The following is a 26,626-nucleotide window of genomic DNA, read 5'->3' as shown; positions in this document are numbered from 1 at the left end:
CGTTACATTGGCAGAGTACACGAACAGTATTTTAGTAGTATATTCGCCGATTTGCGTCGCGCATTCAGCGTAACATTCGCAAGGAGAGAGTACTTAATGTCAGGCTCAATGTAAGTCCTAAATGTATTTAATTGTGATATACATAAATACGTGTTTCGAATTCCTTCTCGTAACATTATGTGATAATCAAAGAATTATGAATGTACGCTGGACACTGTCAGAAGATAGTGAAAAATATTAATGTACCTTAGAAATGCAAATTACAAGTATACGTAGCGACGTATGTGTATGCATCTGTGATTCATGTGAGTGTGATCCATAATGTATGTACAATTAAAGCAATTAAGCCAACTCAACGTACCTGTGAATGCGAACGCGCCCGTAAAACCCTTCACTTACTTTGTCAATTACTTAATTTCACATTTTTATACATTACATAATATTCACATATTATCTAATATGTACGAAAGTGGCCACGTAAGGGGAATACCCTGACATTGGTTTTCTCAAATAACTTCCAACGTGCGTAATGGTCAGGAAAAGCGAAGAGTTCTTTATTTTTACATATCTCGAAGCGAAGACAACGTCGTTACTTAATGATTCTCGTTTCTATCCGAATAACGTTAAGGATAAGCTAGCACAAGAGACCCTTTCCGTCCGGTTATAATTCCATCTACCGATTCTTTGTCTTTCGCTCCCGTTTCTTCTTCGATCGACCCATAAATTATTATTAACAGAGACCTAAATGGAAACAATTAGTCCTACAAAGTTGATTGGCTGATAGAATAAAATATTTATGTGCAAATCCATCCTGTCGATTAAACACCGTAGCAGCGTGGAGCCTAAAATTATTTTCGATTTGTACCTGCATGTCTACAAGGGAAATGCCTTGGATTCCTCCGAACGACCTGTAGCGGTTATTCACAATTAAAACAAAAATCATACTTCCGCGGGAAGTAGAAAAATACCTAAGTTGTATGCTTTACCCTTCGCTCTACTTTCATCGACACCGAGGGGGTATTCACTCAGGAAATCATGGATTTTAAAGCTTGAAATCATGTGGAGATCACCTGGAAATCTGGAAATCACCGAACGCCACTTGTTATCTAGTCGCATTGTTTATCATATGAAATGAAAGGCAATCGGCTCTCAAAGAAGCAAATCGTCTCCCGATTTCCAAGTGAATAACCCCTCGATCGACAAACTATGACGACTCGATCGCTCGGGATCACGACTCGTTCGTGGTGCGATCTTTGGCTTCTCGAAAAGACACAGAAAAGGAAAAGAAGATATACAAAAAAAGAGGAAAAACTTAACAACGCGCGTTCCCGTGCAAGCGAGCTTCTCGCACTGCCTCTTCCTTTTGCGTCTCACTAAATCCCATGACACGTCACACCGAAACTCCCGATGTCTTTTCTGTCGTCTGCCATTCAATGCGCACGTAAATTTACCGCGGAACAATTTCTGCCCTCTATTTGTCTCTGCACGCTCTAAGATGGCGAAAGCTAGAACAACTGACTAGGGAAACGTGGGATATAATGCACTCTTCGAGAGAAAAACGTTCCTTAATTAACTTGAAATATTTAGCAAAAAGTTACGTCGAAGGTGGTGCTCTCCTCGCAGGCCTGGTTCCGAAATTAAATCGTAAGACCGGACGACGACTCCGTCGAGAAACAGGCGTCCTAGGAGAGGACCTTCGAGAAATCCTTAAAATCTACTCACTAGTTCCTTTCCATCTTTAAGGCTGATCGAGAGAAATATGTATTAATATATAAGAGGAAATAACACGTACTTCGCTTGGCGTAATTCCTTACGTCGGGGCACAAGGGGAACGCTTCGCGAAAGTGATCGCATCGATCGAAGGCTCGTCATAAATAGGGTCAACGGTAAAATTCATATCGACGCGACTCAACCGATGATTTAAATAAATCCCTAGTATCGTAATACGTAATACAGTCCGCGCGTGGATTTTATGGAATTAAAATATAAGGAATGAATGCGAGCGTACGGATTTTCTCTCTGTTAAGTGTAAACGTGTCGCCTGGTGCGATTCTCTAAGAGAGGGATACATTCGCGTTCAAAGAATACTTCATCCAATGAATACCATCCCCTCGATGCGCAACAAACACCTAGCCGATTCACCGTTGGTCTGCATTAATCGATTAGTATCAATTGCAAAAGTATTCCCAGAAGTGAAACCTAGCTATCCCTAAATCAGCTGTTAATCCAATATACAATTCGAAGATGCTTCCAAAGTGCCGCATTATCTTTCGTCGTGATTACAATCTCCGCTCGCTTCGACGAAGTCCTCTCCGCATTTTACAACCTACATTAACAAATTAATTTTTGGATAATCACGTTACTTTTATTAAGAAGGCGCTCTTTGTGGTAATGTTTCTTTTTTCCATTTTTTTTTTTTGTTTTTTCCTGTTCTGTTATATTACTCTGCGAGTCTGTACTCCCACCTCGAGGCGGCTCAACTCCTTCGGCATTGATTGTGCACCGGTGGAACCTCGATGATTGCGTAGTCCCTACGACATCCACGGGCGTTGGCTCGCTAACGTCTCTTGACTTTGGGGATAACTTTCGTAATCTCGAGCCCGTACGAGCCTGGATTCCAAAAGTTCCGATTAATTTAGGAGCGTTAACGCCGCGACTCGTATTCGTCGTCCTCCGGTAGCTTCGAGAACTACAACCGCCTTTCGCAGGACGTCAACGCGCGCCACCGCGAGCCACCGAATATTCCACTACGTCTCTGACTCGGCGTAGTCACTGACTTAGCGAGCTTTTAATTTAAACTTGGATTCCGACTCGTGTCCCATTGAATCTCGATGTTCGGCCACTTGGTCTGGAGCACCGTCAACATCGGATTGCTGTCCAGGATGCACTTGACGGTGCATTCGAGCAGCACTGCCTGGCCCATTCGATACCGCACTCTGTTCTCAGGGTTGCTTCTAGCCAAACCGTTGTAGTGATACAGAGGAAAGGTGTCAGGACACGTACGAGGTTCTTCCGGAAAGAATTCCTCCATGAAAGACGTCAGCAGTATGATGCCCAACGATTCGCTATCAAGTTTCTTCCTCATTATGTAGACGCTGAAAGTGAGGCCTAAGTTCAGAATTGTCACTTTTTTCAAATCGAGAGATAAATACCGATACCTTTATGCATCTTTCTTATATATACCTTGTACCCAAAAAGTCCTCCATAATTAAGTTAATTATTATGAGATTATTAACGGAGTTGAACCAGTTCAAACGCATTAGAAATATCGCAAGTGTCAAAATATACTAACTATTCTTTATCAGCGACCAAGCCCAACTCTGCCAACACATCCTGGAGCAAGTTAGCAGGGATAAATTTGTTTCCTTCTGGATCAAATTTTTTGAACACCCGTCTAGCTTGATCGGCAGGTGTCTCGGGACTAACTAGTTTCCTCTCCGGGGAGAAGAGTACCGTTAGATGTGTTTCCGAGCCCAATACCCATACTGGATTGGATGGTGATTTTAAGAAAGTCCCTACTTCGCAATAACGCAAATGTTCCAACAGCGCTAGAAAGCCAACAGAGTTTTGTTTGTCGATGCCTCGAAGTTCTAAACAAAAATATAGAAATTAATATAGGAGTGTGTTAAATTAGGCTAAAGTCGATAATAAATTCAAAATTTCATCTGCAAAATGTATCAAAATATTTCGGTTAGAATAACACTAAGCATCAACAAGATTCTTACTTAGTCCTCCGATATCTTGATCGTGATCCCAAACATGTCCCACAGCACGCCCAGTGAGCATGAGGTTAATCAAACACTGACTACCATAACCGTAAGTCGAGTCAATAATAGGCTCTGTGGGATCCGACATTTCAGATTGCATACCAGAGAGACCTTTTGTCGACACAACCGAATACAGTAATAAGAGGACACCGAAGTGGTCTTTCAGCATGTCGATCCTCTGCGTAAGAAATGCCTCAACCTGTTCCACAGTATCCAAGGGTAATATCCTACATAAACCAACAGAAAAATACATTACATCGATTCCTTCAATTAAACACGTTTCTAACAAAGCTGCTACATTCATTTTATACCTTAACTGGGAATGAAAGCTTTCAGATTCTAATTCTAATCGTTTCTCCATTGCAGCTACATGCGAGATACTTTCGCACAGTTTGTCCTGAACTGCCTCGTCGACATTTGCCTCTGCAAGGACCTGCCCATTTGCCACATCAGCCTTGGGTCCATCGGTATGAACGACTACATAGCGTGGCATCTGAACATCGGCTGCTTGCGCCACGATCTCTGTCATGGCCTTGATCAGAAGCTGATCGCATCGTTCCGATTTGATGTTCTTCCAACTACTTACTTCACCTTCCAATAACAATTGCTTTATAATAAAAGCCTGAACTGGGGCTAACACTGCACAAGGACCCCCTTCTGTCTGAACGAGTGCCGTTGGCTCGTCGGCGCTGAAATAAAATCCTACAAAAACCATTAGGAACCGGTAAGTGGAGAAGTTCCCTGTGAGCAATGGAGGAGTGGTCTGCTAGCATTGTCTAGCAAGCCATATCAAAGCAGTTAGTAAAGGGACTTTTTTTTTAGGACGTAATCCATCTCACCTTGAGCCCATCTTCTAAATACGTCCTCCTTCATAGTCGTGCCCCAGAGTAGGGTTTTAATATTATGTACCAGTTCGGTATCCCTTGCCGCTGCATCCTCGGCCATAATTGGGAAAGCGGTATTTCTTGCCGGAAGATCGCAAATCCTGGTCAGTTAGTACAAAGATTACTTCGAGCCAAACATAACTGCTAGGAACTCCGTTGCGGTACTGCTGGATATCGCAACCAGCGTACCTGCCAATAACAAGTTTTGATAACCTATATCTCACAGACGACAGTTGCCAAGTAAGGCGCCATTATGGAATTCCTCTGACAAGAATTATCAAGAACTTCATAGAACGGCTGCGATGATAGCAGAGATGAGCAGAGATGAGTTGGGAGAATGCTCACGGGCAGGATCGTGCGATCGCATCCTGTGCTGCCCTCTGGTTTCGTACGTTAGCTTTCACCGTTTTTTGCCCCCAAGGGCGGCGCAACGAATTTCTGATAGGAGCTCGCGCACTCGCGATTACGCCGCTCTTGGGGGCAAAAAATGGTGAAAGGTAACGTACGAAACCAGAGGGCAGCACAGGATACGATCGCGCGACCCTGCCCGTGAACAATCTCCCAACTCATCTCTGATGATAGTCTCGTTATTTTCACATTCTAGTTTAACTAAATGCCGCACATAGCGCTGCAGTTACCAACGTGGGGACTCGCAGCGCCACTTTCAGAACACCGTCGGCCAGCCAATGAGGGCCAAGCAAGGCGGCGGCCAACCAGTGATAAGTGCAGATAAGTGCGACGAAATTTTACAACAAAGAAAAATAAATCATCTGTAGAATATAAACTATCCTGACATCTAATGAATGTGATTCACTTCACCTTATCCGGCCATGCCTCAGTTAGGAGTATAAACTAATCATGAAACATCTTTCTACAGAGTTCTGTAAACATTCTGAATTCATTGTCTAAACAATAGAGTTCAGAGATAATTAGTTTTCATATTACTCAAAAATGGATCTCGAATTCATAAAATTCAAGTGTTATGTTTTCAACTGACTAGTGTTATTAATGTCGTATGACTGTTCTTTACAAAATGGCATCATCGAACAATTCGATTGCCAGCGGTTTCGAAGAGGATTGCAATAAATTGATATTTCGTTTCGAAAGTCTGAATAATCTCCGGTACAAAGGATTCTGTGAGATCTGGAGAGATATGCAATTTTCTTTGGTTTTTACGTAAGATTCGGATCGCCGATGAACAGTACTCTTTCTATGTAAACAAGTATTCCTCCTTTCGGCTACATTTCATTTTATTTATCCTCAGTTGCAGGCAATCGTTTGGCGAATTGGTTAAATTCTGTGAAGAAGCATTGCTTATAGCAAAAAAATTCATTCTTCCCCCACGTTCATTCAAAGAACGCGTCGGTGGGCTCTACCTCCTTTACGGTATTTATTTTAAAATGCCTATCGTTGATGTGAGGATAAGGGTGACACTTGAAGATTGGAAACATATCATGAAACTCAGAAAGTTTCTAAGAGAGGGGGAACACCATGATGCCAATTATATACTTTCAAAATTAATCATCGAACGTGCATTTATTCACTGTGTTTTTGATCAAGAGGTATATAAATCGATAACTTTACATTTTCTAGGAATAAGTTGGATATGGATTGAAGCACATAACAAATTACATTTTTTTTATACTTGTTTAGTATGCTTTAGAAAAGGACCATCACCTAAAAGATTACAAACATAAAAAAACGCATTCCGTGTTGCCTGCAATTAAAGCCCTGACCGAAAGTCATGAACTTCTTGAACGAATGGACAAACTAAGTAAAGTATATCAACAGAAGAAGTGTGCATTGTCTAATGATACTAAACCTGAACGTGGTTTAGATTTATATAATGAGAACATTGGTGAGACTATTATTAAGGATATTAATACTTTTGAGGAAGAAATAAGACGCTTAGAAGATTCTGATAATCCTAGCAAGAAACCTCAAGCTATAGAAACGCAATCAATCAATTTACAATCGAAGCTTGAGTCAAAGAATTGTCCGAATAAACCGTAAGATCCCTTTTTCTTATACTGCTAATATTTTCATACTATCTTATTCGATAATGTTATTGCAATACTAAAGTACTTATCTCATTTCTCAGGAAATGTTCGGTCACTGGCAGTAAGATTCGAGCACATGTTGGGGACGGCTTCGATAGTGATTCTTTAGAAGAGTCCTTCACCTGTGAACCTATGGAGGAATATGACCCTAATTTGCCAGGAAATTTTGAAGATTCTTCTGAAGAGTCAATGTAAAAAAATGAATATTTACTTCCAGTATTAACACGGAATTTCAATCGTGTAAATAAGTTATTTATTTCAATCACTGTTTAAAGTCACCAGTGTTAATGTACGTGCAACATGTATTTACTTTGTAATGGGCATATAACCACGCATTGTCATTAGTGTGGTACTGCCTGAAATTAAGTCCTTGAGTACAGAAAGTGCCAATACTTTGTAATATAAATTCACGATGGACAATGCGTTCACATATAACGGATCCAAGTTCAATTCTTGGAATAATTTTAATACATATCAGAATTTTTCTAACTAGTGAGTACCCTTGGAAAAACTTGGATGAATTCGTTAATGTACAAATTCTAAGCCAGAGCTATTCTTTATAAAGCGCTGGTAGAGATGAATTCACTGACATACATTAATGCAAGAAGAGTTACAGCAAAGATCGTCAAGTCCCACGAAGACACTGGTGAAATTTTCCTGTCAGTTTCTGTTGAGATCCCAATGACTCGAATGCACCACGAGCTCAGCCACAAGCCCTTCCTGTTTAAACCTGGAGTTCGACACGCCAAAAGAGACGAACAAGGAATTACTCCTTAACAAAGAGCTCGTTGATAACTATTGAAATTTCCATTCAGGTTAGTAAACTTTGAGCTGGTTGTCATCGTCGAAGCCTGCACTGTGACCAGCGTTGCGCACAATGAAACTGGTCCCGTCATAATGCATCCGCCTTTCGCCACGACGAACGAACAGATGGGAAGTCTGACCCAGCGAAGCCGTACAGTGAAGGAACGGTGTCGTTAAGGATGCTGTTCCATTGCTCGGAGAGGTACGTAACTGATACTTGTTGCTGTTACGCGCAATCCTAAAAGAAACAAGTTTCCTTTTATTATCATCCAGCTGGAAAAGTGCTTCTCCTTTACTCTAATCAATTTTCTTTATCACCTTTTAAGGTGATCTCTGTATAATCTCAAATTTGTACTGTACTGCAACATATTTCAATAGATGCCGATATACCTGACCAGACCGTCCGGCGTTTGGGAAACCCGCACATTGTTAATAATCCAGTTCTCGACTCCTTCATCAGTCACCCAGTACTGTGCAGCACCTAAGGCAGCAGCGGCTTCTTGCAAGCATGCAGCACCATGCCTCGACTCCGAGTAGAAGACACTCAAGGAAAAGTCCTGGTCAAAGTGAACATGTGCAAGAATAAATCAGAACGTTAACGTCTGCTTTTAGAAGGGAAATTACCTGACTCATGTCGGAGAAGGAATCCGTAGTGGTCCTAGTGCCTGCAGCATCGACCAGGTAGACCAGCGCACATTGTTCCGAGGTGAAGCTGACACCCTTATACCACATCTTGGCATACCTAATAGGAAGAATCGCACTCTGGTTTAGGTTAACCGTTTTTACACCTTCGTAGGTCTTGAACGAACTTATTGTTCCCGTGGGCATCATGGGCCAGGATTTCAACTCGCGAACCATATTGGTAGATCCGTCCATTGGGATGCAAAAGTGCTGCAGCTGCCCCGGATCCACTCAACGATAATACGATGTTGTTCTGTACCAACAACAGGATTGATTCGCTATCTGGTAACTACATCTTCTAGCTTCGCTAACTGTTAATTAATTCTGTATTCAAAAATGGCAATCACTATCATCTTTGTCACTTTTGATGAGTAACATATCTGAATGCCCTAACTTCTTACTCATTTTCAGGTAGGGCTTGTACAAGACAGGATGCCAAATTTTTATATACTTTTAACGAAGTAGAATTTCAAGAATTGATCAATAGTGCTCTGACCTTAAAATTGATAACTCTGACAGCTCGGTCGATGGTCATGTCAACGCGGATTCTATTGTGCAGTCTAAGAGAAATCGTTCCATGAGGAGTAGCCAGTGCTCCACCAACTCCTGCGTCAGGTTCGTGCTCCCTCCAGTTTTCAGTGTAAACACAGGCCTCTTCAGTGGCATAATATGGAGCTGCCAGAGGTTTCGGATTCCGAGATTGGCGCCATATTGCTGCAGATGTGGAGAATGCAGCTGCAGCAGCCGTTCCCCACTGGTCTGCAGGTGGCGAGTCAAAGTACTTGGAGAACTCTGTGTACCGCTACGGAGGAAAGTACCCATAGTGAAAGTGAAACTAGTTACTAAAGTGCCTCAATTTGGATTCCAAACCTGAAAATTGGATTCGTCGGTTTGCGCGTGATAGGTGTGAGCAGTGTAAAGAGACCTGGGTCTCATCGGAGCGCTTGGAGCAGTTTGCAACGATGCAGTGTTCAACTGATTAGCCACCGATACTGCTGCGGTCTTCTGTGCTTCTCTTCTAGGCTCGGTGGATTGGTTCGCCATGGTCTTTGCCTAAAAAACCATCATTAAAGTGTGAGTTTTACTCTCATGTACCTTTAAAATATAGCTTAGGATGACCTCGAAATGGATAAACCAAAAGTGAGTGCATTGGAGTGAATCAAGTATTGGAGAGAAAAAGTGTCATCGAGAGGTACCAAAGAGCTCACCTTGGACTCGGAATTTCTGGGTTTCTTACGACGCGACTTCCGAGTCTTCGTGACCGTCGTACGACCAGTCTCGCTTGGACGATCCACGGCTGATCGATTTATTTTCCTCGGGGCGGATTTTATAGGATCGCCGACGAGAGTTCGTCACCGGGACCGACCTGGCTTTCCAAAGCGCATACAGCCACGACCTCGGGAGATCACCGAGAGATCGAGGAGAACTGCACAGCGATTACCCGCGAACGCATCCACCCGAATTCGTAAAGAAAAAACGAACGAGCGATCACTGATTGTCATCAGTCCCTCTCCTAGGAGATGTCTCGTTCATTTGTCGCGTACCTTCCTCTTTTGTCTGTTCCTAAAAGAGCGAAACTGGATAGCATTGACACCGTTAAACCCGAATAACCTCGGATGAATCTTAGCACACAGTAAATTAAGAAGGTTCAATGTACGCGCAATATTCATTTGATTATTAATACTCCTGCTTAACGTTTAATATTTATAGCTAGTTTTATCGATACTGCGAGCATCGGCTTTTCGCGACCCTTCAGTAGCCTGAGATTCTTCGGTGACAAGATTGCATACTTTTGGGAGACGCTCAGGTCCGCAGGCTGTCAATCTTTAATGATAAATCAATCCCGTTAGGTATATGTGAAAACGTCATACTTTCTAAGCGCATTTTTCTGGAAGCCAAGTCTTTCTTACACCCTGTTTAGACTTTGTTCAAAATTACTCGGTATGAGTCAGTCAGGAAAGTTTTATCTTAAAAAATTGCCTCATGCGTAATTACTGTTCCGTAATCCTTCCTCGGCGATCGGAGATATACGTTTTCCCGATGTTCGTGCGCAAATTTGTTTTTTTTTTCCTTTTTCTTCCTTTTGGTTATCTCTGATCATGTTTATGACCTTAGTTTCTATGTCAAGGAAATGATTAACGAAAGCCCTGGCGGTTGTATTGGTTTCGTGGACTCCACAGAATGCGTTAATTAGTTTATAATATTTTCCCAGCGCAAACGAGTATTGGCGTTTAATCTGCGATCGAGCTCGTGGTCTGGTAACGTGACACTTAGTAAATGTCTTGAGTCATTATTACCGTTGCCGCACTTAGACTTGAAATAAACGAGCATGTTGCACGTCGCATATCGATGTTCGAAGTGAAACAAATGTTTTTTTTCACTTCTTGCTAGCGAGGAGCAGAAACGAAGGTGAATTAAAACCGCAATCGCCCTCTTTTTAATCGATTCGATTCGCAGTTCACCTTTGCAATCGACCTAATTGCGATTAATGTTTGCAAAACTCTTAGACCCGATGCTCAACAGGTGGATAAAACTTCATATTTCTCCTCGTCTTGCAGGATAAATATTTCTCTCGCCTTATCTTTGCAATACTCCGCACGAGCTTTCAAGACAAACGAGACTGCTCTAAATATCTAATCCATGATAAGTTCTCCAAATTGAGAAATAAATATTTATCTAATTGAAGTACCGAAGTTTGGTGTTAAGTATTCGGTACCGTTCCCTAATGCACTTCTAATGTATTTGGCGCGAGACTCTACCGAGTTTCCTGACTTTCGGAGGAGCCATTCACTAAATCAGCGAAAACGATTTCCTTCTTTGAGAACCTATTGCCTTTAGTTCCATATGATAAATAATGCAATTAAGGAACAAGTGCAGTTCGACCTTAAAATTTAAAGTCCATGATTTCCTGAGTGAATAACCCTTCCTGATTTTCGATATCGCGTTAAAAAGCAACAGGAGTTCGCCGGACTAGAAAAATAAAAATAAAAAGACTTCGCTTCTTGTCACCCCGGAAACTATTATGCAGGATGATAAATTAAAGATAACATTTCGGACAGGGACAATTTCGCGATTGATACGCCGGCAAGTGACGCACGTCCCGAATTGGACTTCTTACCCGTCACTTTAAATCATATTATTCAATAAGACCGTGCAGAACAGAACTTGAGCTCGTGATTTTTCAACTAGTCCTCTGCCCTCTCAGCTCTCCATAAACATCGCAAATTTCCCCAGCCCGAATGAACGCCATTCGTTAACATTACCATGGTTAATTCATGATACGGTTTCCCTTAAACTATCCGGTTCCATCGATTCCTCTAAAATTTCCCTTAAATCTGGCGATCCGTTGTCCAGCCCTATCGTAAATTCGATCGGCATTTCGGAGCCGCATATTCCTAAAATCGTTCCCATCGTGCGTTACGATTTACCGCAACGTAAAAGTAATTAGTGACAGGCAAAATCGAGATCGGCCGGTCTAATCTAAGCGAACGAATGTCCCTGGGAAGTCGTCGAATGGACGTGGAGGGGACGGAACGTTTTATATCCACGAGCAGAGCTCGAGCCGCTTCAGTGATCCTCGGTAGGCCTCTACGGCCACGCCATTCGAAATCAATTTTCCGCTTGTCACTAAAGTGCCACCACGAGATAACGCATTCCGTCCGGACTAATTAATCGTGCGAAACCCTCGGTAACTAAATCTCCCATAAGCAGGACGATGGCATTCGCTTGGGTTATTATCTCGCTACTGACAGCCATGGCAAGTGGTAATTGCCTCGCTATCTTCTATTAAATCCGAAGCTTATCGCGATCAAATAATTACTGGCAAATTTAACAGCCTTAGAAGAGGCAGCGACATTAAGGGTACACGATGTAGAGCGAATTGCGGCACAATTAATTATTTGTACAAACGGGGAGGCTATCTCTTCTCGATATTATCGCCGCGGTCGCGAGCTTCGGTATTTGTACCGTTGATACCCGAGTGCGTTAAAAATCGTAGATAATTCTAATCGTAGTCAATTGGTTTTCTGTTGCCAGTTTTGCGTTACTTTTCGTTGATGGCGAGGTGCCTCATGGCGTGAAAAAATATTAAACTCTACCCACTCACCCGGACACTAATCTTACTACCGTTCGCGCAAGTCGCAGGAACTGCCGCGTTACTTTCTACTACCGCTGATCCGAAAGGTACTAAAGAATCGGGAATTAATTCAAAGAGAATTATACGTGCTTAAGTAACGAGGCCCTCGATTAACGCTTTTCCTTACGAGCTGGCGACACCTTGGTATTAATCGCGCTTTTCGCTCGTTGTCTCGCGATAGTGCGCCCTTCGGTGGAGACCAAGCCACGTGGTCTTTGCGGTTTGTTTTTTCTTCTTCTTCTTCTTTTTTTTTTTATTATTATTACGGCCTTCGTCTGCGAGGTTCATTGAATTTTGCTCGCGCGATATGGGCTGAATATTCATGAAACGCTTCTCTCTCGGTCACGGGGCACAGGAAAATCAGATTTTTGGTCAACCGGTTCTGCAATTCAGACAATCGACTCGCCCACGCGTATAAATACTCCGTCTAGGTAGCGCTATCTGATAATAGGAATTAATTTCGGATTTGCATATCTTGGCTAGTTTTTCGATCCGTCATTGCCGCTAAAAAATCTTCTTAAATTTCTCTTCTGCTTCTCCAGGCTCTCCGGTTCCTCCGCATTATCTGTTATCCAAGCCAAGCGATTCGGAGAAGTTGCTGGTCCCAGGGGAAGATGTTTCCCCGGACGAAGATACTCTTCAACAAGTCACCGTGGTAAGATATCCTTTCGTTTTTAAGATCCTGAAAGAGCAGTCGATGAGATTATCATTTAACCTTGATTTAATTCGATTAATAGTCATTCATCGTGTACAGCATTAGTAAGTCTTGTTTTTTAAATGAAGCACGACTCGAATGACTATTGCTTGCCCGGCAATGATGGCAAACTTCGCGCGTGGGAATGTGAAACGTCAAACGCTGGGTCTCTCGTAAAGATGTTCGTCTTTGTCAATTATATCTGCATATCCATCTGCTTGATAATCGGCGTCACGTTTGCTATGTACTACGTTATACAGTGGATACAATACGGCGGAGAGCCAGCGCAATACGAGATCGACGGTTGAGAGAAACTGGTAATCCAACGACCAACCTCTGTCTCCGATTAAACACGAGAATTAGCCATAATCATTGCAGACATTATCAAACATCTCGGAGGCGCACGAGAGAGACGCTTAAGAGATACGCATGCATAAGAGATTAATGAAAATCCACGGCATAATTTAATCGGAAGAGCACGTTGCTTGCCTCGAGTTCAGATACGGAGACATTTAAGCAACACACGATACACATAGAAGACGCCGCGAGACCGAGACGTGCCAATTTTCTTTTCCTTCGATACGATAGCGGTGTTTGTTCGTCATCAATTATCGCTTACCCCTCGACGCTCATTTATCGGGTTTCGACGGTGTCGTTTTCTTCGCTCTTGATGACGTTTTTGGGCTTCTTTCAGGTCTTCCGACACGGTCAAAGAACCCCAGCGGACACTTACCCGAAGGATCCTCACATTAACGACTCCATGGCACCTTACGGATGGGGACACTTGACGAACGTGAGTTCTTCTCGAGGACGGAGGCAACGTTCGTTCCATCGACATACCTGCGGTAGTTTTTAACAGAGGCATTACTGTCTTGTGCTATGCCGCCAAACGAGGATGCTAAATGTTAGAAATATTGGAGGAGATTGTGACATTTTTGGCGTACGAGTCCTCTTTACCAAAGGTTTAAAACAATCCAAAGATAGGGTTTTAAATTAACATAAGTTAGTTGTGAATTGGTGCGATGCTGAATTCTATCGAAGACATTGGTTGATTAATTTGAGGGATTTTAGTATCGGCCTTGAGATAATTAATTTCTTCTCTTTAGGTGGGAAAGTTGAATCAGTACGATCAAGGGATTTACCTCAGAGACCGGTACGACAAGTTTTTGGGCAAAATCTACAGTCCGGAGATATTTTGGCTGCAAAGTACAGGAGCTGATCGGACCAAGATGTCAGCTTTGTTAGAAGCTGCTGGTTTGTGGAAACCAAATGATGCTCAGACTTTCAAAGACGACTTGCCGTGGCAACCAGCTGTTCTTCATTACCAGTCTCTTGACTTTGATACGGTGGGTCTGAAATTCAAATCAGTAGTTACGCTATGCTTTTAACTGAAGTTGTTTCATAACATATTATAGGTTAATAAAAATCGTACAATTACAGCTTCTTCTGGCTCGTTTACCGTGTCCTGCTTATTCCATGGAACTGGAGAGAGTGAAAAATTCTTCTGAATATCGGAAGATCCTCATTGATAACAAGGAGTTGCTTCAACAGCTGTCAAATTTGACTGGCTGGGATATGCAAAGCCCTGATGACATGCTGTCTCTCTACGGCACACTCAGAGCAGAGGTTAGATTTACTAATAACAGATCTACATTAAAAAATTTATTAGGTTCAAATTCTATTATATTAACTGGTCATTTTTACACACATTTTCAGTCAGACCTGAACTTAACGTTACCCTCATGGACAAAGGAATATTACCCTGAAAAGTTACTACCATTATCAACGTATAGTTTCACCTTAAATGTTTACAACGATTTGTTACGAAGACTAAAGGGTGGCCCACTCCTGAAAAAAATTCTGAGTGACATGGTCGACAAATCTCGAGACACTCTTAAACCAAAGAACAGAAAGATGTTCATGTACGCAGGACATGACAGTACGGTAGCAAATCTTTTGGGTACGATGGGTGTATGGGACAAACAGATGCCCGAATACAATATAATGGCCATTGTAGAATTGCATCGAGAGAAAGATAATTGGAATGTACAGGTATGTTGTTTAATTTTTTATGGTTATTCTTTCAGTGTTTCTACTGAAAAAAAATATGTCGAAGTATTTAAAGCAACATGATGTATGGACTTGATGTAATTTTACTTGTATTTTATATTGCAGATGTTCTTAAGGAACACAACTGAACACGAGCCTTACTCACTCACTGTGCCTGGGTGTTCGACGATCTGTCCTCTTGACAGGTTCATCGAAATAACGAAACCCGTGATACCTATTAATTGGAGCGAAGAATGTAAAGTAGACGATCCAAATTATGTACCACCGCCACCTCCTATGGTTTAATAAACCATCACATAACTAGAGGGGCAACGTAGCGTAAAGACCGTCCATAGAAAATTTTAGAAGCGCCAATTTGCTGCGCTGACGTGTCGATAATTCGATTTTCGACAAGAAATGTTTGCTCCTGAGATAAGCTACAAAGTAACGCAAAAGAGTACGACGAAATGATATTTTTCGAGGTTTAAATAAGTGTGACTGTAACTTCGGGGAAATTACCTTAGTTCACTTTGCATTGAATGAGCAGATTTCCTATAGAAAGGATTATAGAAGGCAGCAATTTATACCTCCTGTGATTTTTAGATTTTAGAGCAGACAGTTGATTGAAGATTGTAGATATTTTCCGATCGATCTGTATAATTGTGTAATAAATTTTATATATATACATATACTGACACTTGAACTCTAGACTATCATATTAATCTCCACTGAAAAACCTCGATTCTATCATCTTTGCGATCGTCTACAAACGATACTCTCGGCCAAAGAATTAATCAAAAATTACCATCAGCTCGCACTGACACAAGTAACTAATCGGAAACATATAAAACAATCGTTGAGAGGACTGACCGTCCCTTAAGCAAATATCTTCTCCTCGCGCCTCTTCTTGGTCACCACCGTTCCAGGTTTGTGCTGGGCATCTGGATGATTCAGGAGCTCTGGTGGGCAAGTTGATATTGGACTTGCCAAAATAGTTTGCTTCAGATCATAGAACAGATGACTGTCGTCTTTCGTGCAGAAAGATATCGCCAGACCAGCCTTTCCAGCACGACCAGTTCTACCAATACGGTGAGTATAGTCTGCAAAGATGGTCAAGGTTTAGTTCATTCAATCAAAGCCAACCGAATATAAATTACACCAATTATGTATGACAATGTCGAAGAGGGTTCGATGAAATGGAAACTGACCTTCAATGGTCTTGGCCATGTCATAATTGATAACCATCGAAACGTCCTTGATGTCGATACCACGACCAGCCACATCGGTGGCCACCAAGATATCCTTGCTGCCACTTTTGAGCGAAGCCAAGGCATACTCTCTCTGCTCCTGGCCTTTTCCACCGTGAAGTGTACAGGCGTTGTACTGCAAATAAAATATTATTATTAATATCATACCCAATACATTAGGTTTATTTATTTGGGTGTCAACGTTGAACTTGTAACTCACTCCAAGCTTCTCCAATCCCCTTGCCAGGACATCGGCACCTTTCTTTTGGTTGACAAAGATGATAACCGGTGGCTCGACGCCACGACTTAGGATTTCCATTAACTTTCTTCTCTTATCAGCCTCGCCCATAATATGTACTATCTGCTCTGTTCGTTCGGTCGGTTTGCCCACGCTTCCAATGTAAACCACGGCAGGACGTCGCAAATATGTCCTAGCGAGCCTTTCCACTGCAGGTGGCATCGTCGCCGTGAACATAACAGTCTAAAATACAGCACCATGTAAGCTAACGATACAGCAGAAACGTGACTTATTATAACAAATCCAGCAATACCTGTCTGTACTTTTTCTTCGTGTTATAATTAGCCAGGAGCTTCTCTTCGTTCTCGGCGTCTTCGTTATCCGGCTTCAAGTTAGTCACCGGCATGTATTCTAAGATTTTCTGCACATCTAAAAACGTGAGAAAAAATGATGAGTTTGGACGAACTCAATGACAAAAAAGAAAGAGACTTCTAGATCATTCCTTGATCACATACCTGGTTCGAAACCCATATCAATCATTCTGTCAGCTTCATCCAGAACAATATAAGTACACTGATTCAGAACCAGGTATCGGTTCTCCAACACATCTATCAATCTACCAGGTGTTGCGATGACAATCTATAAGATGAAAATTAATATAATCTGATATCAAATCCTTACTGTCATAATTGTTCCGTTAGTTGAATAATGCAGACATACCTCGCAACCCATTCTCAGTCGGAAGCCTTGCTCTTCTCGAGAGAGCCCACCGACAACTACAACGGTCCTAATACCCAATGGTTGGCCAAATTTATTTGTCTCTTCCTCTATTTGTTGTGCCAGCTCTCTGTAACAATTAATTGTTAATTCAGTAATTCTTTATTTAAATAGACACATGGGAATGAAAACTTGACATAACGGATTTAAACTTACCGAGTCGGTGCCAGGATGATACTGTATGGACCTTGATCAGCTTCCTCCAGTCTTTCTATTTTTGGAAGACTGGTGATCCAGAGCAGCAGTGGAATAAGGAAGGCTAATGTCTTGCCAGAACCTGTCTCGGCAACGCCGATGATATCACGATTCTGAAGTCCGATGGGTATTGCTTGCCTCTGGATCGGAGTCAAGTCTTTGTAACCAACTTTATCGATAATGTCCAAGATCTCCTTAGGGAAGCCTGATTCTTTCCATGAACGAATAGGATCAGGAATTCGACCCCCTTTAATTGTGATATTATAATCTTCCCGGAAGATTCGCCAGTCACGTTCAGTCATTTCATTCAATGCCTTTTCGGACCAGTGACGGTCGTCCCATTTCTGTTTCTCTTCTTTCCGCTTAACTTTTTTCAATCGCATCCTAAATTAATTCATCATTGTATAAAGAATGTGATCAAATAAACAGTAAAAAGAAAAAGAAGGTAAACACTTACTTCTCCTGTTCCTTCTCTGCTTCCGTTCGTCTCTTTTCTAATAATTCTCCATAGAACTTGCTCTGATCTCGCTTTTGTGCCTTGATGTCAATTCCAGCTAGATTACCTCTACCAAAGAATTGCACCTGATGTCGTTCCTTATATATGCTGTTGTAGTCTATGGAAGTGTCCTCGGAAGTATCCCAATCAAAGACAAACTTTCTGTCGTTTAGCCTCCTCACTCTGCGCTTCTTTTTCACTAATCCAAGGTAACGTTCCTTTATTGCCTCGACTTCCTTCTCCTTATCCTTATCCTTGATTTCTTCTTCACGTGATCTTTGACCTTCCCGCCATCTAATAACATAAATTCTTCATCATTCCCTAACAAAAAAATATTGAACAATGGATATATGATCTCTAATCAACTTACCTATCTCGATCATCCCACTCTCTGTCTTTTGATGAGCTGAAACCGTCAGTATGCATCAGTGATTTACGATCTTCCTCTCGTTGCTTCTTCATTGAAAGGACTTCCTGCTGACGCCTTTGTATCGCTAACGCTGCACGCTCTTCCTTACTTAAAAATTTTGGCTTAGCCCGAGCTTCTTCCTCCGCTTTTTTCTTAGCAAGTAATTCCTCCAAACTTAGTGGTTCTTTCTTAGGTACAGATTTACCCTTTTCTTCATTTTCATCTTCTTCTTTTTTGGCATCTCCCTTAGCATCCTTCTTGCTATCATCATCGATCACAAATATTGGACTTAGTTTACGCTTCTTATCATCTCTGGACTTGTCCTTACCATCTCGACGGTCCCTGGACCTATCGCGGTCTCTGGATCGTTCTTGATCTCGAGATCTATCAAGATCCCTTTCTCTTGACTTTTCTCTCTCTCTTGAACGTTCTCTTGAACGAGATCTCTTGCGGTCTTTCTTACGATCTTTTGATCTACTCCTAGATCTTCTGCGATCACGACGGTCTCGCTCTCGTTCTCGATCTCGTTCTCTCTCACGATCTCTTTCTCTTTCGCGGTCTCTTTCGCGAGATCTGCTACGTCTCGCAGTCTTCTTATCATGAGCCATTTTTCACACTTTCTTTCAATACTAAATGCAGCCCAGATTCTTACATTTTAGGCCGCAAAATGAACAGTGAACGCTGTGGAGTAACACAAATGTATTATAGGTTAGATTCGCGAAAACGACTCATGTAACATCTCTAGACAACGTTGTATTTACGCTTGTATTTTATTTACAACTTTACGTTACTTTTCCTTAAAAATATTGATCTCGGTAGAGTTATTTAATAGAAATTATAATCTAACCTTTTCAAACGTTCACAACAAAACTTGGTCCATAAAACTCAATTGACTCTTTATCAGGCTCTAGCAGAGCGTTTATTACGTAGTTTTGACGACCGCGCTCACTTCTCGCACTTTCATCTCACGTGGGTTTATTCGCCGAATTACGTGTTTGCTATATGAAAGAACGAGATCACTAGCATTTCCAGTCTAGTAATATTTTAAATAAAGGTACGTACCACGCAAATCGAAAATTGTTAAAAAGTAGTGGGTTATAGGAAAAAAAGACGGGAAAATGGAAAGCCGTTGAAAGTAAAGATCAAAAGCGAGCAGGGTCGGTAAGTGTTGGTAAGACTCTACCATCCAGTCGCATGGTATTACCATCACGAATACGTGAGCCGCCAATGGCGACTGGTAGATGGTACCGCCATCGCGAGTGCGCAAGCTCCTATCAGAAATTCGTTGCGCCGCCCTTGGGGGCAAAAAACGGTGAAAGCTAACGTACGAAACCAGAGGGCAGCACAGGATGCGATTGCACGATCCTGCCCGTGAGCAATCTCCCAACTCATCTCTGCTCTGCTCCCAATTCATTTCTCAATCCAATCGTAATTCCATGTTCAAGTTCAAACAAAAGAGCAGCAATTTCAATTGAACGAAATAACCGAAAACAGTTATATGCATTGTCTTTCGAATTTTTTTAGGAACCTCGACCATTTGACGAAATGTCTCTGAATAATTCGGAAGAAATAGCGAATTGCAAAGTGTTCAACCTTTCAGAAGGGATTCCAGATTTCATTATAGGTAGACTTTCAAGGTGTATAAATATCTGGGAAGTTCCTCTCTGATAATCAACTTTTACACTAACAACGAATTCCAATGGAAAGAATATTTTTATTGTAAAAAAAGTTTTTTTAATTGCTCTAGTTCAACAATGCTTAGAAACATAAATATGTAGCACTAACTGTCAGATACGAATACGTTATTGCTTACAGTATAACACAATAGAAACATATTTACATTTGTATATTTAATTAACTCAACAAGGAGTATTAAACTGGTTACGTACCTATTCATTGCAAGTAAAGTGACTTGGTGATATCATAACTCTGCAGAACTTGTCAAATGTATTAAAAATAAGACCTGTCATCAATACGGAAACATTAAAATATTTACATTGAAATATACAGAGAAAAGGAAATATGAACTTAAGAGAATTTTTGTTGAACACTCAGTAACACAATAATATAAATTTTACAGACAAGTCAATGCGAAAGGCCCTGTGCTTCAAAGAGAAATTAATAATTTATTTAAAGGACAATTCACTGACAGACTCAAAGCCTGTTGGTGATTACTCTATATCAGTGGAAAGCATCGGAAGGTGTGACAGGCAATTCCTCGTTCATGTAATCTCATCAATGAATATTGGCGGTAGCACTGGTGGATCAAAGGTCATCAGTTCCAGCACAGATAATCTGCATTGTCTAGAGGAAAAAAGAACCGAGTATTGTTATCCATTTCTCTCTCCTTATAATTAGTAATTAAATATGTAATGACCATCCATTCATCCATTTAATGCATCCAGATACATATATAAAAAGAATGAACTGCACGAGAAGGTCTTGTATGTGGCTGCAGAGAACAATTCATACTATGTGGAAGTAACTCGTGTCTGTCCTTGTGAAAAGATAACCGAGACAAAGGACTTGCCCTTTAACCATTGTGACAAATTAATAAGCGAGGGTGCTAATTTAATATTGATGAGATATCTTGCAATAACGAATTTTAAGGGAAGCCTGAACCTGCACAGTTTACTAATAGAGGGTTGCCTGGTTGACTGTAACTATGTAAGTCAATCCATTGTGCGTACTACATAACGATAAATAAAATTTGTGTTTCTGAAAATCCAATATTATATATTAGAAATGTTTGAAAGGAAAATTGATGCAAATCAATGGTCAAACCATTGAGGTTTATAAAATAGAGAGAACTCTATACAAAGAGGCGAGATCGATTCAGAAGATTCAAACATTTATGACCAGAGATGGAAGAATTTTGCAGCACGATTGGCTAGAGGTGCAATATTTACTTCAAATAAATCCTCTGATCGACCTGAAGAAATTTGGATCACAGAAACAATCAGAGGCATTGACAATGCGAACACCTTGGCATGAAGACATGGAACTGATATCCAAGTATTTGGATACAAAGGTAAAAGTAGAAAATTACACTGCCAATTTTATGTGAATTCCATCGAAATTTTATATCTACAAGACTATCGTCTCAGTAAATAATAATTCTCACTATGATTAATTTTGTAGACTTGTAAGGCAGCACAACAAAGTGAATACCTGGCAGATCAGCCACAAATGAAACAACTTATCTTCGATTATGTTCAAGCATTACTAATTGGTAAACATTATTAGTAAGACCGTAAAAATTCAATGATTTCAACTAAGATCGCTTCACTCCTTAATGTATAACCTGATTGTCACAGTAAAACCCTCCGATGTCCTGAACTTCACAATTCAACATTTCAAGTCTTTCGCTAAATATCCGGAACGTGGAGAAGTCAGCTTATCAGAAGAAGAGTCAGAAATAAATGTTTCATCACAGTTTAGAGAAAAAGATTCGACGCTATGTAAAACCTGCAAGATTTGTGTCGACTGCAAAATGTTGAAGACCGCTCCAGTGGTACCAATTGGAGAACAATTTGCTGAGCTGCTGGTAAAGCGATGAAGATATACTTCTGTCAATGATAACGGAGCAGCTGCTGGCTTGTTTTATATATTTCTCTCCGTATATCTACTTTGCAGCAATATCCACCTATTGAACCGGAGAGCCCAACATTCTCCTCTTGTTCCGTGCGCACCAAGTGTTCCAGCGACGCACTTTGCGTAAGACGACAGACTCGGGGTAATTTAAGTGTGACTTGTATCAACGATTGTAAGCCCTGTAATTCCGATGAGATCCACACCCACTTTCTTGACTGCGTAAAAACATGCGAAGGCTGCCAAAGACTAAGCAAGCCATGTCCAGTGCATAGAGTAAGATCTACAATTCGATCCTCTAAATCTATCCTTTGTTTCAATAACTATAAAAAAGTGTTCAAATTTTTAGTCTTGTCCAGAGTGTTTGGGCTGTCACAAAATCTGTGAAGAATCTACCTTGTGACCAGATTATCGAACTTGTAGTATTGGAACACTTCCGATTCACAGCTGATTAATCAACAACAAATAGTATGAGTTTAAATGATTACTAAAACTGCGATGCTTTCTATGAAGCATAAATACTAAAGGTTGCATAAATATATATATATTTTAATAAAATTAAATTGTCTCACATGTATCATTTTCTACCCGGTGAGGTGTCCTTTTGTGGATTGCATATCACACAGTTATCCTGAAATGCACAAATTATGTACAATTCATTGTCATAGTTTTAGAAAATGGTGTAAGAAAAATATGGACTACATTTACATGTTAAATAATTTCACTTACCAACAATTTTAAATTCGGTAAACAATCTTCATGAAAGGAATGTTTGCAATAAAATATGACTAGATTCCGTGGCTCTAAAAACAAAGATGAATTGTTTCAATACTAATATAAATCGAACGCTCAATGTCAGCAATTTTTAAATACCTCTCACGATGATCTTACGTTGACACGCGCCACACATCTGATCGTCTGAAAACGAATACATTTTGATTCCATTGTGTGAGTGAATACAACAAATATAAATAGATGCATTGCATACCATCCATAAAAATCCCTTTTTGGTGGGATCGAACGAGTCTATCATGTAGATTAAAATAGTCACTCGACAAGATTTTTTTGTACCCCTCTTGCACAGATACCTGAAGGTTGTAATCCCTCATCATTTTGACGAGCGCTTTCTTCAAGCCAGGTATTTCCAACGACGGTTCTATTTTCTGTACTATTAACCTAGGATCTACATACGTTCCTATTTTCTGAAGCAGAAACGTAATTGCCTCTGAAAACGAAATATGCTGCTGGAGGTGTTCTTTCATTTTAATATTCAACAAGGCATTCCCAATGATTTCTCTATTATGGAAAAACGGATAAGTAGAAATTACCTGGTTTATCCAAAGAGTAATTAACCAGATCGTTCCAGAGTTCTTCATCATCGTGTTCCTGACAGAAAGCAATAGCACTTTCCATGTCATTGAGTTTTCGAGTCATAAGCGCTAATGCTTCTGAGGTATTGCCAATCCTGCCCAGGAGATAAACCATTTCTGGATAAAAGTACCTTTGACTGCAAATATCCAGAGCCTGTTGTATTGGATAATTATCCGAACGTCTAAGCAATGGTAGTAATTTGTCTCTGGAGTAATCGGCATAGAGGCGAACTAAAAGTCCATGGTATTTCCCCTTTGAATCTTTCGTGTCCGTTTTGTCTCGAGCATCCAAATACTGCAATACATGTATTTATATTACACTTAACAGTTGTTTAGTAATTGAGATACAATTGTTCTAGGTTTGAAGGGGGATAATACAAACCATGTATAGGTACCAATGATTGTTTTTCAACTTTTCGACAACAACGTCCGATGGGATTCTATCTTTCTCCAGGAAGAACCGTATCGCTCTCTCTGCATCTAGGTTCATGAGCCCCTCGATCATGTCATGGATCGAAGAGCAGAGCTGATGTTTCTGAATTAGTTGAAACACATCCTTATGTCGAAGTTTCAGGTACATAGCTAGAGCTTTATCGTATTTTCCTTCGTGACTGTACAGAATAGCTAAAGCTTCTAGGAGAGCAGTCTGATGAGGGTTTTGGATGATGTGATCAATAACACCATTTACTATCGCAGCAACGTTATACAGTTTCGGTGACCATTCCTTTACGAGGTGCAAGAAGCCCTCAGGATCCATATTAAGATACTCGAAGAGTACCATTTCATAAACATTAGGGTCCAAGATAACGTCACCCCTAGGAAGGTATGAAGAGATTGAACGCAGTTGATGAACTCTTGCAAATTTGTACACCTAGGGCCGATTAAATGTTAATTGGTTAAGGCAAGTTCAACAAATAATTTCAGTTAAAGTGGAATTGAAGCATTAAATACCTCTTCCTCCCAGAGCTTCTTATCCCGACCCAAAACCTTCAAACACAGCTTACCGGCTTCGTCGTATTTGCCAGAGTTTAAAAGGTGATCCAGATATATTCGACCAACGTATATCAAAGAGTGCTTTTTACAATCTTTACCGTCGTTGGTCATCACGGCTTCCAGAGCTTCTTCAAACTTTTTATGAGCAAGCAACCATTCAATCCGATCATCTGCATCGTACAGACTGGCAATGACGATATCTTTCGGACTCACTATGAAGAATCTACACAATTTCAATATTCAAAACACAAAGCAGATAAAATAATATTATTGAGTTCTTAAATATATTAGAAAAATTTTGAAAGATCTACTTATGTAGATTAATTCATCTATTCACCTGTTTTCGTGGACCAAACAATCTAAATGATAATCGTTACATCCGTACTCTTTATAGCCACGCAGCGTGAGAGAATTTGCACAAATCTCGGAGAAGTCCTGATATTTTGGTTCGATGACTTGCAAGGTTGGACGCTGACTTTTGCCATTTTCATCCAATTCCTTTGAACAACCCAGCAGAACCAATTGATTATCAAGCGGGGCAATACCGGATATGTAAAAATCAACTTGGAACGTTGACACTGTAAAAGGTTACATTGGAATTTTTAAAGTATAAATGTAACAAGAAAATTCAGTTAATTATGTTTGAACTAATAGTCCATGCTAGAATTACCTGGATCCACGAAGTACTCAGGCAAGTCTCGATTTGTAATGTCCTGCATGAGTCGTTTTTTTATTTGACAGACACGAACAGTATCTACCCACCCGATGAGTAATGTCCTATCACCCGACCATCGAAGGTTACACCTGTAGTGCTCTGGTAAAGCACTATAAAAAATAAAATTACAATGTATTTAATCACTAAATTAAGACGTAAAATGTTCTACGTACTCTGCCGATCGAGTCCATTTAATAAGTCCTAAGGAACAGCATGCATTTAAGTCATATATCCTGACACCAATGTCCGATGCCCAAGCTACAAATTCTCCAGCCCATGCTGTAGATCTGACACCACCTTCGGCCTCGCAGAGAACAACAGGCTTCACACGTGACAGAAAGGTCTTCTCGTATAAAACCAGTTTGTCATCACCTGTAAATAATTTTATTTGTACAAAACTAAAACACTAAAAACAAATCGGTAAAGTAATCAATTAATCTTACCTGTAATAAACCGTCTGCCACTACCACTTTTGTAATATTTTGGATCAATCGCTATACTTTTTACAAGCCTACCCATGCTCATATTGAGATTATCGTCAGAACTATATAGTCCATAAATATAAACTTTTCCATCATCACTGCAAGAGGCAATATAGTCTCCATTTTGATCTATAGATATTTCATTGACAGCAACTGCGTGCGCCTGAAGCGTTTTCGATTGTATATTATTACCCTGATGGTCAAGAAGGTGGATCATGCCCCAATGTGAACCAAGGCATAGGAACTATAACAAAAATTAAATGAAATTATAGCTAAATTACATTGAAACAAACCATTGTGGTAAGGTACGAAACACATAACCTTAATGGGTCAAAGATGAAATAAATATAACGAGTGACAGAAGTAAATAACCTTTGTATGTACAGCGATGCAGCTGGCAGCATCATTTTGTAAAATCTGTTCCAGATCATTTCGCATTCTAATGTACTTTAACCTAGGTTCAATCTCGTCTACTTCTGAATCCGAGTCATCCTGATTGCCTTGTTCTTCCTAAAAATTGCATAAACACGATTAACATAAGCAAAGTAAAACAAAAACCAGTAACATGTCTTAACCAAAGATTACTTTGTCTGCACTGTTTTCCATATTATCAATTACTTCGAACAATAATCCAAGTACTCTATTGGAGTTATCAAAAATGTTCACTTGGAGATTAAATTGAACATAAATGTCAAACTACTGTCAAATCGAGTAAAGACAAAAACTGACGAGACTATCACAGTCCATTGGTATTATGCGCCACAGATTTTTATTCGAGGAACTAGGTCGCTAACTTGGACAGAATGATTGTGACAGCCTGCAAAGATTTTTTCCTTAGAAAAAGATTTCACAATAGCCGATAGATGGCATGTAGGTTGTTTTCAATCTAGTTAAACTCCACTCCGTAAACCAGTTAAACTCCGATTACCTTGAATTATAAAATGTAATGACATTTCAGCTAATAAAAGAACACACTCGAAAACTATATATATGTATGTATACGGAAAGTAGAAACTGATTGGTTGAAAGCTGAAATTTA

General features: G+C 40.4%; 7 protein-coding genes across 14 annotated transcripts; 3 read left to right on the top strand and 4 right to left on the bottom strand.

Moving 5' to 3' along the window:
• Positions 1–111: 111 nt before the first annotated feature.
• Positions 112–4,947, bottom strand: LOC105696327 (ubiquitin carboxyl-terminal hydrolase MINDY-3 homolog). 2 transcript variants are annotated; one of them, XM_012418723.1, is made up of 6 exons: positions 4,841–4,947; positions 4,607–4,752; positions 4,079–4,469; positions 3,726–3,994; positions 3,293–3,590; positions 112–3,095 (listed from the first exon to the last, which is right to left on the bottom strand). In XM_012418723.1, the coding sequence occupies exons 2-6, from the start codon at positions 4,710–4,712 to the stop codon at positions 2,789–2,791; spliced, it is 1,371 nt and encodes a 456-aa protein (XP_012274146.1). In that variant the 5' UTR covers positions 4,713–4,752; positions 4,841–4,947; the 3' UTR covers positions 112–2,788. The 2 variants fall into 2 exon arrangements, with proteins under 2 accessions (XP_012274146.1, XP_012274145.1); XM_012418722.1 differs by having other exon boundaries at positions 4,607–4,947.
• Positions 4,948–5,246: 299 nt separating this feature from the next.
• LOC105696313 (snRNA-activating protein complex subunit 1) lies at positions 5,247–7,196 on the top strand. The gene is made up of 4 exons (XM_012418697.2): positions 5,247–5,827; positions 5,916–6,213; positions 6,305–6,660; positions 6,753–7,196. Exons 1-4 carry the CDS (start codon positions 5,667–5,669, stop codon positions 6,904–6,906), a joined length of 969 nt encoding a protein of 322 aa, XP_012274120.1. The 5' UTR covers positions 5,247–5,666; the 3' UTR covers positions 6,907–7,196.
• Positions 7,197–7,501: 305 nt separating this feature from the next.
• On the bottom strand, positions 7,502–9,548 carry LOC105696186 (the record flags this gene model as incomplete). Its single annotated transcript, XM_012418430.1, has 7 exons — positions 7,502–7,753; positions 7,906–8,072; positions 8,140–8,257; positions 8,325–8,449; positions 8,693–8,998; positions 9,067–9,249; positions 9,405–9,548. Coding segments are annotated over 7 exons (1,269 nt in total), but the record flags the coding sequence as incomplete, so codon positions are not given.
• LOC105696311 (prostatic acid phosphatase-like) lies at positions 9,141–15,774 on the top strand. 4 transcript variants are annotated; one of them, XM_023433224.1, is made up of 7 exons: positions 9,141–9,270; positions 12,874–12,986; positions 13,720–13,818; positions 14,132–14,371; positions 14,466–14,651; positions 14,742–15,077; positions 15,201–15,774. In XM_023433224.1, the coding sequence occupies exons 3-7, from the start codon at positions 13,786–13,788 to the stop codon at positions 15,378–15,380; spliced, it is 975 nt and encodes a 324-aa protein (XP_023288992.1). In that variant the 5' UTR covers positions 9,141–9,270; positions 12,874–12,986; positions 13,720–13,785; the 3' UTR covers positions 15,381–15,774. The 4 variants fall into 4 exon arrangements, with proteins under 4 accessions (XP_023288992.1, XP_012274118.1, XP_023288993.1 ...); XM_012418695.2 differs by lacking the exon at positions 9,141–9,270 and adding an exon at positions 11,757–11,960; XM_023433225.1 differs by lacking the exon at positions 9,141–9,270 and adding an exon at positions 12,002–12,378.
• Positions 15,725–19,378, bottom strand: LOC105696310 (probable ATP-dependent RNA helicase DDX23). Its single transcript, XM_012418694.1, has 10 exons — positions 19,284–19,378; positions 18,398–19,117; positions 17,989–18,321; positions 17,493–17,915; positions 17,280–17,406; positions 17,075–17,198; positions 16,873–16,988; positions 16,542–16,802; positions 16,283–16,457; positions 15,725–16,174 (listed from the first exon to the last, which is right to left on the bottom strand). The coding sequence occupies exons 2-10, from the start codon at positions 19,042–19,044 to the stop codon at positions 15,951–15,953; spliced, it is 2,430 nt and encodes an 809-aa protein (XP_012274117.1). The 5' UTR covers positions 19,045–19,117; positions 19,284–19,378; the 3' UTR covers positions 15,725–15,950.
• A 765-nt stretch (positions 19,379–20,143) lies between these two features.
• On the bottom strand, positions 20,144–26,337 carry LOC105696244 (vacuolar protein sorting-associated protein 41 homolog). 3 transcript variants are annotated; one of them, XR_001103689.1, is made up of 15 exons: positions 26,173–26,337; positions 25,960–26,097; positions 25,549–25,831; positions 25,279–25,477; positions 25,061–25,215; positions 24,728–24,968; positions 24,349–24,613; positions 23,780–24,268; positions 23,356–23,692; positions 23,016–23,252; positions 22,901–22,945; positions 22,757–22,830; positions 22,600–22,658; positions 22,424–22,474; positions 22,212–22,350 (listed from the first exon to the last, which is right to left on the bottom strand). XR_001103689.1 is itself a non-coding variant. In XM_012418572.2 (14 exons), the coding sequence occupies exons 1-13, from the start codon at positions 26,191–26,193 to the stop codon at positions 22,605–22,607; spliced, it is 2,538 nt and encodes an 845-aa protein (XP_012273995.1). In that variant the 5' UTR covers positions 26,194–26,337; the 3' UTR covers positions 20,144–20,740; positions 22,600–22,604. The 3 variants fall into 3 exon arrangements, 2 of the variants coding, with proteins under 2 accessions (XP_012273995.1, XP_012273997.1); XM_012418572.2 differs by lacking the exons at positions 22,212–22,350; positions 22,424–22,474 and adding an exon at positions 20,144–20,740; XM_012418574.1 differs by lacking the exon at positions 22,212–22,350 and having other exon boundaries at positions 22,378–22,474.
• LOC105696246 lies at positions 20,972–22,590 on the top strand. Of its 2 annotated transcripts, XM_023433215.1 has the most exons (5): positions 20,972–21,467; positions 21,578–21,668; positions 21,754–21,983; positions 22,073–22,303; positions 22,377–22,590. In XM_023433215.1, the coding sequence occupies exons 1-5, from the start codon at positions 21,201–21,203 to the stop codon at positions 22,428–22,430; spliced, it is 873 nt and encodes a 290-aa protein (XP_023288983.1). In that variant the 5' UTR covers positions 20,972–21,200; the 3' UTR covers positions 22,431–22,590. The 2 variants fall into 2 exon arrangements, with proteins under 2 accessions (XP_023288983.1, XP_023288982.1); XM_023433214.1 differs by having other exon boundaries at positions 22,073–22,444.
• Positions 26,338–26,626: the final 289 nt, after the last annotated feature.

Source organism: Orussus abietinus, unplaced genomic scaffold (assembly GCF_000612105.2).
Source record: "Orussus abietinus isolate OABI.00-Male unplaced genomic scaffold, Oabi_2.0 scaffold37, whole genome shotgun sequence".
NCBI classification, from domain to species: domain Eukaryota; kingdom Metazoa; phylum Arthropoda; class Insecta; order Hymenoptera; family Orussidae; genus Orussus; species Orussus abietinus.
The sequence above is the reverse complement of the archived record's forward strand: the minus strand, read 5'-3'. Positions and strand labels throughout refer to the sequence as shown.